Source organism: Cnephaeus nilssonii (genome assembly GCF_951640355.1).
Source record: "Cnephaeus nilssonii genome assembly, chromosome: 9".
Classification (NCBI taxonomy): domain Eukaryota; kingdom Metazoa; phylum Chordata; class Mammalia; order Chiroptera; family Vespertilionidae; genus Cnephaeus; species Cnephaeus nilssonii.
This window is the reverse complement of record NC_137080.1, coordinates 94900387-94913031: the sequence shown is the minus strand read 5'-3', so window position 1 is coordinate 94913031 and position 12645 is coordinate 94900387. Positions and strand designations below refer to the sequence as shown.

Sequence of the window (12645 nt, the reverse complement as noted above, 5' to 3'; positions counted from 1 at the left end):
CCCATGTGGTCAAAGATCCTGCCCCCATGTGGACACAAGATGGCCGGCACAAGATGGCCAGCAGGGGAGGGCAGTTGGGAGGGACCAGGCCCGCAAGGGAAGGCAGTTGGAGGTGATCAACCCTGCAGGAGAGGGCAGTTAGGGGTGACCAGGCTGGCAGAGGAGGGAAATTGGGGGCAAACAGGCTGGCAGCGGAGTGGTTAGGGGGTGATCAGGATGGCAGGCAGAAGCGGTTAGGGGCAATCAGGAAGGCAGGCAGGCAAGCAGTTGGGAGTCAGCAGTCCTGGATTGTGAGAGGGCAGTCGGACATCCCTCGAGGGGTCCCATATTGGAGAGGGTACAGGCTGGGCTGAGGGACAACCCTCCTCCGTGCATGAATTTCATGCACCGGGCCTCTAGTATCTAAATAAAGCTTAAAAATAAATACCTACAAACAAACAAAAAGTATTTTTCTTATACAGTAGTTCCCCCTTATCCATGGGCAATATATCCCAAGACGACCCCCCCCCCCAGTGAATGCCTGAAACCAGACCCTATATATACATACTATGTTTTCTTCTACACATATCTATGATAAACTTTAATTTATAAATTAGGCACAGAGATTAATAATAATAAAGAATAAATAGAACAATTATAACAATATACTATAATCGAAACTATGTGAATGTGGTCTCTCTCACTTCTCTCTCTCTCTCAAAATATCTTTTGAATTGCTTATTTCTGAAATTTTCAACTTAATTTTTCAGACCATAGTTGACTGCAGGTAACTGAAACTGCAGAAAATGAAACCATGGATAAGAGAGGCTACTGTACCTAGTGTATCATGCTAGTTCTCTCATTAACTAATCTATACATACAAAAAACCAGCAACTGGAATGCTGAAACAACTGGTCCCTATGATGCCCACTGTGGCCAGTGAACTGGCCTGATTGAGAGGTGGGGCTGGCTGGCCAACCTCTCTCGGCTCCTCCCCCCAGCCAGCCGCTATTAGCCTGCCCCACTCTGATTGGCCCACAGCCCCTCCCTCCAGCCACTCCATCCCCGATGAGCCTCCACCACCCGATAGGCCCGCAGCCCCTCCCCACAGCTGGCCCAACCCCTGATTGCCCCCCCACACACCAATAGGGGGTAGGGCCGCAGGCCAACCTCCTGTAGCCCCTGCCCCCACCTAGCTCACCCCAGATTAGCTCCCCACCCCAATCAGGGGCAGGACCAGCCAGCCAACCACTTGCAGCCCCTCCCCCCAGCCAGCTCCACCCCCAATCGCCTTCCCTACACACCAATAGGGGGTGTGGCTGGCCAGCCAACCTCCCACGACCCCTCCCATGGCTGCTAACCCCAGATTGGCCTCTGACCCCATTCGGGGGTGGGGCCAGCCTGCCCACCCACCACAGCCCCTCCCACAGCTAGCATTGTCCCCAATTGGCCCCCCCACCCCGACCCCAATTGGGGCGGGCCGGCCGACCAACCTCCCACTGTCTCCTCCTCCCCTGAACAGGCCCGGCCTCAATCCGCCCCCATTGGGGCTTGGTGCGCCGACCCCACCAATGCACAAATTCCTGCACTGGGCCTTTGACTTTAAAAAAATTTTTTAAATATATTTTTATTGATTTCAGAGAGGAAAGAAAAGGGAGAGAGAGACAGAGATGGAGAGCGAGAGAGAGAGAGAGAGAGAGAAAGAGAGAGAGAGGGAGGGAGAGAGAGACATGAGAGAGAATCATTGATCGGCTACTTCCTGCACACCCACCACTGGGGATTAAGCTTGCAACCCAGGCATGTGCCCTGATGGGGAATCCAACTGTGTCCTCCTGGTTCATACATCAAAGCTTAACCACTGAGCCATGTTGGCCGAGCCCTTTGACTTTTTTTTAAAGATAATTGGAAGACAAGGAATCTAAGAAACAGCATATTCAATCCAGGGCATCACTGAAAAGGGATGCATCATAAATGATATTGATAGTGTTAAACAACTTCTCTTCAACTTTTAGAAATAAGCTATGAACAGACCCCAAGACAATCATTGTTACAAAAGAATATGTAATATATGTCAATATTTTACATATAATAATATGTCAATAAATATTTTCAACTAGCTGTACCCGGCCATGTGTTGCTGTGGCTCAGTCTGATTAAATGGAAAAGAAAGAAAAGAGAAAACGCACATTTCTAATATATTTAATTTCACAATGCTTGTGGGTATACAATATTTTTTGTTGTTCCATTGTCTGTGCAGATATAGAGATTGTCTGGTTTGCCGACTCTAGAACACAATTGTCCGTGTGAGAAGCAATCCGTGTCTAGATCTAAACCGAACAATTCTAAAGATTGGCCCTGAGCTTTGTTGATGGTGATTGCAAACGCCAATTGAATTGGGAATTGCAATCTCTTAAATTGAAATGGCATATCCGTTGGAATCATAGGAATTCGAAGAATGAGGATATCTTCACCTTTGAAAGGTCCTGTCAAGATTGTTGCTTCTATGACGTTGCTCATTAATTTTTTTAACTGTAAGCTGCATGCCGTTGCAAAGCTTTGGCTGGTTGATATTTCGCAATATGATAATTGGCACGCCGATTTTCAATTGCAGTACGTGCAGTGGCATCCCTGGCAGATGGAGTGAACTCAAAAATTTTGTTGGATAATTAACTGCTTCATCTGCTTCCACAACAGTGTCGACGGACTTGTATGTGACTGCCTCACTTTGAATGTTAGACTGAAGAATATTGTTAAGTTCGTAGACGTCTTTGTTCTTGGCCACAAGAATAGCTCGTTCACTCAGCCGATTGTGATTCTTATAATTGGTTTGAATATTGGGAAATACTTTTTCAACCAATTCTTCTTTTGAGGTCACTAAATTGCAGAAGTTATGAGGCAATGAAATTCGTCCTGAGGTCAGATCAACTGGCACCTTTCCGATCCAATTTCCAGCAATTGATGTGAGAATATCTCAGCTGATTGATTGTTTTGCAGCTGGACACGCATATTTGTAGTTAATTTTAACGTCTTTACATGTCACCACAAAGTAGAGTATTTCAGGCAAGCATTTATTTCATCCGCTGGTGTCAATCGAGGAATTACAGGTAATGTTTGCCTGAAATCTCCTGCAGGCAATATTAATGCATTCCCAAATGGTCTGATATTTCCACACAAATCTTGCAATGATTGATCGAGAGCCTCGAGCAATTTTTTGTGCGCCATTGTGCATATATCCCAAACAATAAGTTTGCATTTCTGCAATACTTTTGCCATGCCGGATGCTTTGGAAATGTTGCACATGGGAGTTTCAATGAATTGCATGTTCAATGGCAATTTCAAAGCGGAATTAGAAGTTCTTCTACCTGCTAGCAATGTCGCAGTTATTCCGGACGACACAAGAGCTAAGGCTATGTCATTTTGGGATCGAATTGCTGCCCGAATCAATCTAATTAGGAACGTTTTACCAGTTCCTCCTGGCGCATCTAAGAAAAAGATTTCTCTAACCCCATTATTGACAGTGTGCATTATTTGATCTAAATGCCTTTTTGCTCAAGCGTTAGCTTAGTAATATTTGATTGTACATATGACAAAAGATCACCTGTGTTGTAATTTTGTTCACAACGCAATTCTACATTGAATGAAGCAGCAGCAGATCGATTTGGTGATGGCATTCCCAATTGATTGAGAACTTTGTTCGCGATTTCTAAGCACAAATCTTCAATCATTATCAACATTGAAATGGAATCATAAAATTGGAAATTTGGAAATCATAAATGGATCATAAGTCAGAAATATTGAAATGTAAAATATTTACTATAGCGTGTGTTGCTTTTACGTCCAACAGATGGCGCTGTTTTTTTAAAAAAACATGTTTTTACCTGTCACAGGTGTGACATCTCTATAATAGTAGGTATAAGGTCTATAAAAACACGTGCGTATTCGAATGCAATGTTGTGTCAAAAATTCAAAGCAATCGGTGAAGAATTTTCAGAGATTTAAGATTTTGAACAAACGAACATTTACATTTTTATTTATATAGATTTTGACAATATTTTTTATAAGTGCGGGTACCTCAATTTGGCAAGTGGAAGCTTATAGAAGAGGAGGAAGGAAGAGCAGTGATGTCAATACCTTCAGCTTCCAAGAAGGCAATACTTAAGTGATGAAGATACAAAAATAAATATATGTACATTAAAATAGTAACTGAAAGAAGGATGATGTAAGGTGACTTACAATTTAAAGCAGTTTTAGAAGTTGGACTATTATACAGTCCAAAAAAGTCCTCATCCAAATCTCGAGGGAGTTCTGAAGCTTCAAGAGCCCTTCAGAGTTGACCCAAATTAGGGTGAGGCTCGGGACCTCTACAGCCCCACACTGAGCAGTCACCGGAGAGTTCCCCTGGGAAGGGGGCTGAAATTGGATGAGGCAGCCATCCTCACCTAAGGCAACTCTGGAGGAGGGCTGAGAGCTGAGGACTGTCAGCCAGCAACTGAGGAAATAGACCCTTCAGTGCTGAAGGGAGGAGATAGATGGGTCAGGAGAGCATCACCACAGAAGCACTTGTTCAAGTCGCTGGGAATACATATATTTTGGGGGTGGAAGAAAACAAAGTAGTAAATATTTTTAAAAAATTTATCATCTCTTAAATTCCATTAACTCAACTGACTCACCCTATTCACTTATGAGTTCTGTTCCTTAAGTTAAACATTCCCAGGTAGTCAGGGGCAAGGTTATGTTGCAGTAAGTTATTAACCTGCAGTAAAAATTTAATCTTCATGCCTTAACTTTTTGCACTCGGATGTCGAGTGTGACTTGACACGGTTAGCATTAGAATAAAGGAATTGAGAAAAAAGCAAGCAAGTGCAAAGGGTTAACTTAATAAAGAGGACTCAATTCTACAAACATTCAAGGGACTCGGCTTATGAAGTTTCCAACATCTTGTACACTATCACCTCAACAATGGCTTCCAGAGAAAGACACGTTCAAGTTCTATTGGCTAGTACTACTCACATGACTCTACACGAACCACAGAGGAATCTGGGAAATGTGCATAAGCTTATGGAAGAAGACTCTGACCCTGTCATTAAAAAGAATATCCCAGCAGGTGGCCAGTGTGACAGTGTGAAACCATAAGAATGCCCTAGCATATACTCTACCACTTACCCTTAATAAGAGGGCTTATGTTTCAACTAGAAAAGTCAGATCTCAATGTCTCCATAAACTCTGGGTCAGGTTCAATATCCAGCCCTGCCTCTTGTCTTTGCAGGGTCAAAAGCAAAGTGCTACATATAGAAAATAAGGGCTCCCTAGACACCCACACAAGTGCTCCCCATTTCCCTAAGTGTCAACCCTCTTGACTCCTTTGGTAAATGTCAGTGTCCACCCTGAGGAAGACAACAAAACCTCTGACCACTCAACACCTTGTTCTGGGCAGATTCAGACCATGACCTTGGGGAGCAGAGTCCTCCTGAGTGTAGAGGGCCTCCTGGGAGGCACCTGGGCATTTCCTTAATTATCATCAGCTGAACTCAGGGCGTAAGCCGAGTCACACCCTGGGAACATGCTTCCCCAATCATAGCAGCCCAGGTGTAGGCAGGGGTGGGACTAGATATGTAAATCTAGGCCTTTAAAATAAACGCACTGCGTGTTGGTTGGCGTCATGCTGCTTCTCCATCGGAGAAGATGGCGGCCCACACAGCTCCCAGCTTCATAAATCTATTTCTGCCTCTTGGTCTCTTTCTTTCTTTAATTTCTTAATCCCCAGCTCCTCCACTCAGCAACCGGACCAGAACCTTTTCTGTGATGACGCGGAAAAGAGAGAAATACCACTACACCTGAGTGTATCTACCCACACCTCCACAGTGCCCATGTCTGGTGACCCGCATTACAGCCTGGGGTACAGAAGACAATGGCCCCAAGAAAGCCTTGTTCTCCATTCTGACTTCATCCAGAGAGAGAAGGAGCTACCATTGGCTCCTCAGGCCCAGTGAGTGGGTGAGGGAGCAGGGAGGAGGGGATGCCTTCCATTACCTCAAAGACAAGCTCTCAGCCACCTGGCCGTATAACAAACCAGAGACTGAGATGGAGACCAGCTTTCTGTGCTGGCCCACGTGAAGGGAGCCTCCGTGTGCAGGGACCTCTTTAACACCTGGGAAGAGAATATCAACAGGAATCAACAGGTCACTATATCCACGCGCAAGGAAAGCTCTATCCTTGGGGAATTCCAGCTCAGCGGTGCCATCAGGTGACTAGGCAGGAGACAAGGGGTGAGATGGGTGTGAGTCAGCACTTCCAGCAATGCGCCCGAGGAGCATTGGAAACTCTGCCACTCATCTCCGGCGCCCACAGAAACACACTGCCCGTATGCCACTCCACGGTGATGGGGTTGGAGGCTGGGGTGCTGCACATGGTGGGTGTGGACACCTTCACACTAGGCAGTCATTACAGCATCACCAAGGTCTGGAAGATCCAGTCCATGTTCCTACTAAAGGGGGTGAATGCAAGACTGTCTGCATCCATGTACATGATGATGCTTTTGAGAGGTGTGCATGTTACTAAGGCATAGTCATCAACCAGAATCTTTCCTAAAATTGTTCAAACTTTGGTAGACACTCTAAAAACACACAATAGAGACAGGCAGTCACACACATACACAGAAACAAAGATAAGTTGTGTGGTGATAAGAAAGATGCAAAAAGTAGAATTGCAAAAAGAAACACAGAGAGGTCAAGAGATGCAGGTAAATGGTGGCAGAAGTGTAGCTAGAAATAGACAGAGAAGCAATGAAAGAGTGAGAGACACACATTTGCAGAGACAGACAGAAAAAGATGCAGAGAGACACACTGAAAAAATATACAGGAACAAAGAGAGATACAGGAAAAGAGAAAGGTGCACAGATAGAGTTATAACAGAAAGAGGAGAGGAAAAGACCTCATTGAATACCTGGATCTCTTCTGACATCAACTGGACCCCAGGCTTCATTGTAACATGAGCAAACTAAACTTTCAATCATTTGCAACCAAGAATATTTCTTTTATTGCTGGTTTTACTTTTCCAAAAATAAAAACTGACCTTGATCAATGTGACTTGCCAAGACATCTGAGACATGAGTTTGTTTCTTTGAGACACCAGGGGCCACTGTACCTGGGCCCAGGTAATCTCACCTTGCTGACATACACTCTACCCACCAGGCTGGAAGAGGGGCCGGCACATCCTAAGGCCACTGCACTGAACATCAATACCAAAGAGCCAGGAAGCAGGACAATTGAATTGTTCTCTCTGCCCACTTCTATCACAGCACCCCAAGATGCTCCAGTCTCCCCCAAGGAGCAAAACAGGTTCCTTCCATTCTGAGGTGGCTTCCTGCCTCCACCCAGTTAAGAAGGCTCAGGATACAGATAACACATTTAATTGTGATAAAAGCTCCGGAGTCAGGTAAACGCTTTAATGTGCTTCTCTTGAACAGTGCAGCAGGTGGGGGGGGGGGGGGGGAAGGTAGTAGGGGAGGAGAAACAAAAGAAAAATGCCTTGGGGGCCTTGAGTACACTCAGCTGGAGCCCACAGGACAGACTCCCAGGTCACAGCTGCCTCCAGGGGTGTCACAGCAGATGCCTGGCCAACTGACTCAGAGTAACTAGGACTCTGATCTCAGAGGCAGCAGGCTCACAGGCAGCTGGGAATTCTGTGCGAGGACAACAAGCAGGCATTTCAGAAGAAACACAGACGATCCCAGCCAAAGCGCCCTCAGGAGTCAGTGCAGGAGCCCTGTAGGAGAGAGAGTGGTCAGCACCCGGCACCTGGGGACACACCCTGTTCCCTCCGCTCGGGCCCTGCAGCATCAGGTAAAGCTGAGGTCTGGGCATATGGTCATCACTTCCCCGAGTATCGGTGTCGGGTAAAATCAGCTAAAGAGGACACGCACTTCAGCTCCACCCAGACAAGCAGGAGGTGGGGAACAGCTGTTATCCTTGGGGGATATGAGCATCTCATCTTTTTAGTAAATTTAATGAAACTATCCATCCTTCAACCACTAGGAGTCACTTATAAATGCCCACAGGCAGGAGCCACCAGCAGGTGGCACAAAGTGGGCATCATCCCCGTGTCTACCACCCAAGACGTGGCTCTGGCTCCACGTTTCACAGAAAGATTCACCAAAGTTAAACCCGGGTTCTGGGTAACAAGCCCGGAGCTTCCTTCAGAAACTGGGCGAGCTTCTCCCCTAATCCGGATCCCCTGGCAGGGAATAGGCCATGAACCTCGACCTTTGTGACCAGGAACACTCACCTCCCACCCCTCCCTCTTTTTCCTGTCCTCACACCCCCTCCGCTCTCCCCCCGCCGCTTCCCCATTAAATCAGAGCAGAGACAGCACCTGGGGTGGAGGCCCATGAGATCCTACCAAAGGACTTTCCACAGAGAAAGATCTCATCACACAGCCAGTCCCTCTCCCACCCACAGGAAATGAGATAAACAACTTAATTGGAAATCTATGTCCCCCCCTACCCATCAGCCACAAGGCCTTACCCCTAAGCTACGATCCCACAAGTGAATGGACCTGACACTAAGAGGAAGGGAAGCCGATGCACTGACCTTCTTAAAGAAGCTTTTGGAAAGGGGCCAGCGAGACAGTGCTGAGCTCTCAGCCCCAGGACACTCGCCACAGTCACGCCTGTGGCAGGGCTGCCTTTCAACCAGTGAAATCCAGTCCAAAGCCTCACCCAGCTGTCTGTCTCCTCCCACCACCAGCCCAGCCGCCTGCCTTCCAGGTCAGGAGGAGAGCTGCACCTAGAAACAGAGGCCCCCTCAACAGAGGGTCCGGGCACAGCCCATCTTCCCGTTTCCCAGGTGCTCACCCTTCTGTTTCCTGTGACGGATGACAAGGCTCAGCCCCAGGAAGAGCAGCCCCAGCACGAAGCCCCCGACGCCACTCAGCATCTTGCTCTGGGCAGATCCAGACTGCGCCCCTGGGGAGCAGAGCCTGGGTGTCAGCTTCTGTCCCCAAACCCACAGGGGCCCTTTGGGAGCCTCCACCCCTGGGACAGGACCAGCCAGTAAACCCTTGGACACCATGGGTGGTGACAGGGAGGAAGTGGGTCCTGCACCTTCATACACATTCTAACCTTGGACCCCAAGCCCTGTCACCAGCCGCCACAGTCAGCCCTCCAGAGCTCCCAGGCTGGGTACTGGGCACAGTGTAGAGTGACCTCCCTAAGTGTCTGAAAACACAGTGAGATCTGATGCCCCTGCCAAGGCACCAGAGGGCCTAGCATCCTGTGTTGTCCACTCAGCAGCGACATCAGGGGTAGGGATGCGATGGGACAGCCGGGGGCCGCTGTTTGCCCTCTGTCTGTGGGGCCCAGGGTGCAGGGAAGAAACTGCCAGTTTCTTACGCCACTCCACTGTGATGGGGCTCTGGCGGCTGGGGTGCTCCACGCGGCAGGTGTAGACGTCTCCTCGCTGGGGGGTCATTTCCAGCATCACCAGGACCTGGTAGGTCCAGTCCCCGTTCCTGATCAGGGGGGTGGACACGACGCCGGCTGTCTCCTCCTGGTCGTTCCGGAACCACCGGACTTGGATGTGGGCTGGATAGAAATCCGTCACCGAGCAGACCAGCATGTTGTGGTGGTTCAGGGCCTCTGTCTTGGCTGGGGAGATGGTCACTGTAGGCTCCACTGGGAGGGGAGGGTAACAGACAGGAAAGACGGAGTGAGATGTGGGGGCACAGGCAAGTCTCCCCACGGGGAAGGTCTTTCCTGAACAGGCGGGAAAGATCCCTGGATTTCGAGTCCGGGATGAGGACCCGAGCTGGGCCACTTGATTAGCTGAGTAAACAAGCTTAGGGTCAAGAGCTAACCACAATCATTTTATGGGAGTTATTCTGTTAACAATTAATAAAAATGAAGCCATTTAAATGTTTAAGTTGCTGTGTTATACGGGCCACTATTCACAATGTTTTTAAATAAAGATGAAAAGCCCAGACTTCTTTTCCCTCCACCTTGACAATGACCCTGGGGATCAACGCTAGGGACTCACACCAGGGCAGTGACCCTGTTTCCTGTTGGTCCCGCAGCTCCTCACAGCGGAGAAAATACATCAGTTTGAGTCTCTGGGGGCATGAGACCATCAGCACTGGTCACGGCTCCAGGAACAGCAACACAGACTGAGAATTAGGAACGTTACAGACAGTTCTATGTCCAACAGAGCAGGAAGCAGTGAGCATCACATCCTCCCTCCGAAGCAATGTTCTCAAACAGGCTCTTCCCCACCATTCTCAGCAGAAACACAAACAGGATTTAAGGGCAGGAGCAGTTCTACATGTCACCCACCAACAAAGCCCTCTCAGCTGTTAGCCTAACCCAGCTCAGAAGCCATTCTGTGGCAAACTCCCATTAAATTGTGTTATCTATAATAATAAAAGCGTAATATGCTAATCAAACCGAACAGCCAAACAAACTTCCTGACGAAGCCAGGGCTGGGAGGGCCAAGCCCCTTGCATGAATTTCGTGCATTGGGCCTCTGGCTAAATAATAAACTTCATGTCCACGTCATATATGCCACCTATGCTTTATCCATTTACTGATTCATTATTCATTCATTCAACAAATATATATTCCACAAGCACTAGGAAAAGAAAGATAAACAACAGACCGTGGTCCCTGCCCTTATAGAACTTGCAATCTAGTAACAGAGCAAAAATAAATAAATAAATGTTATTTCAAAAGTTTGTAATTTTTGAAGGAAAAGAGAACTTTGAAAACATGTAACACTGATAGACATCATGCTTGCCTGTGTCTCGATTCCTTCATCTTCTCAGATTGCCTCGTGTGGTCAAATACTACAGACCTCTTCCTCCCTATTTACACATCTTATCCACCACCTCTCCTGCCATTTTACTGCATCTCTCTTATTCTTATAGTGTGAGACTATACTGAATAGTTCATGTGTGCATTTTAAATATGTTTTTATTGATTTTTTTTTTAGAGAGATGGGGAGGAGAAAAAGAAATATTGATTTGTTCCTCCTGCATGCACCCCAACAAGAGATCAAAGCCATAGCCTGAGCACGTGCCATGACCGGGAATTGAACCCATGACCTTCCAGTGCATGGGACAGTGCTCAACCACTGAGAAACACCAGCCAGGCTCACTTAGACTCTTGTCAGGTTCTCCTTCCTGGGGACTGACTAAAAGCATGGTCAGCTAGCAGGATTTACAAAATCTGTTAGCTTAGACAGACTGGGAGTGAAAAAACAAGGCACGAGTTCAAAAGAAAATGTTTGAATAATTTTTATGAAAATAGACCTGAAATAGAAAAAAATATCAGCACTTGGTGGCATTAGGATGTGGATCAGAAGACGAGAGAATGTAAAGTCAGCAGAAGTTGTGTGAACATGTGCAGATAACACTGGGGCCAGACTGGGGATTCACTGGTGAACTTTCCATCCCACCAACATTGAAAATAGGCAGGAACAGACTCATTTTGCTGCTTCTTGTCATAACTGCTTTAATGAGGCTGTTCTCCCATTGTATACATGTAGTATACACATGCAATACAGAACACAATGACTGCTGTGTGGTGTATAGCTGGGCTAATGAATTCAAGTGTTTATTATGTACCAATATTAGCATATTAAGGTGGTCATACGAACTCCTAGCACACAAGTAGTTGTGAAGTTAAATAGCATTACACAGAGGGTATTTGGTAAGGTAATTGTCAAGCAATAGATGCTCATTAAATGGCTATAATTAGCATTCACAATATCTACCCCTGAATGGATGGTGATTCTCGGGGGAGGGGAGGCAGGGTCTAAGTCAAGAGAAACTTGAAACATTTTTATTCAATAATTTAATAGCATCAATTTATTTACTTCAAAACTTCAGCTCTACTGCATTATTTGTTGAGCTTTCTAAGAAATAAAAATTCTGCCTTATGAACCACTGAAGTGTTGTTTTGCTTTTTAGTAAACACTGTTTTCCTCAGACTTTGCATTCACAAATCCTAAATTAAGATCCAAGTCAAGAAGAGTTTACTGCATTAAGCAAAATACCACAAACAATAAAATCTGTTTTTAAGATTGTACTTGCCCTTCTGTTTTCTACTGAGCCTCAGTGGGTGGCAGCTGAGAATTTATTCATTAATTTCAGAAAGGCTGAGTGAGCTCACTGCGCCAGGGAATGTGTGGGCAGAGGCCGGAAACAGACCTGGCAGTCGCTGCTAAAGAGGTGCAGGACTAGCGACAGACATTTAGGAAAACAGAATTCAGGCCAAAGAGCCAAAACACTTCTTCACGACGGTGATATATTGCACGTGTGCGCGGGCCCTGGAGGCAGCGTGGAACCCTGAACCCACTGGTGGTTAAACTGGAGTGCAGATGGGGGGGCACGGGGCATGGGGACACAGAGCACAGGAACACGGGGCACAGGGACACGGGGACACGGAGCACGGGGCACAGGGACATAGAGACATGGGGCACACGGACACAGGGCACAGGGACACGGGGCACGGGGAGACAGGGACACGGGGCACGGGGACACGGGGCACGGGGACAGCTGTGGCAAAGTGAGAGACAAGGAGGCACACACCTGCGGAGGGAGGTGCAGAACCGGTGGAAAGAGGGGCAGATGCTGCGGGCCCACTGGGAGGTCGGGCTCCCGGGGACGTGACTGGCT

The 12645-nt window shown here is 47.2% G+C and overlaps 1 protein-coding gene across 3 annotated transcripts in view; it reads right to left on the bottom strand.

Annotated features, from left to right (window-relative positions):
• Nucleotides 1-12645, bottom strand: part of LOC307105299 (HLA class II histocompatibility antigen, DQ beta 1 chain-like) — a 141272-nt gene that overhangs the window by 126800 nt on the left and 1827 nt on the right. Inside the window, exons 3-5 of one of the 3 annotated variants that reach the window (XM_079781020.1) lie at nucleotides 9368-9649; nucleotides 8831-8941; nucleotides 7103-7743 (exon numbers count right to left, since the gene is read on the bottom strand). The exons of the other annotated variants lie outside the window; for them this stretch is intronic. Of the exons in view, the coding sequence (XP_079637146.1) occupies nucleotides 7730-7743; nucleotides 8831-8941; nucleotides 9368-9649 (407 nt within the window). The 3' untranslated portion in view covers nucleotides 7103-7729. Of the gene's footprint in view, nucleotides 1-7102; nucleotides 7744-8830; nucleotides 8942-9367; nucleotides 9650-12645 lie in introns of those variants that run through there. 3 annotated transcript variants of the gene reach the window in all.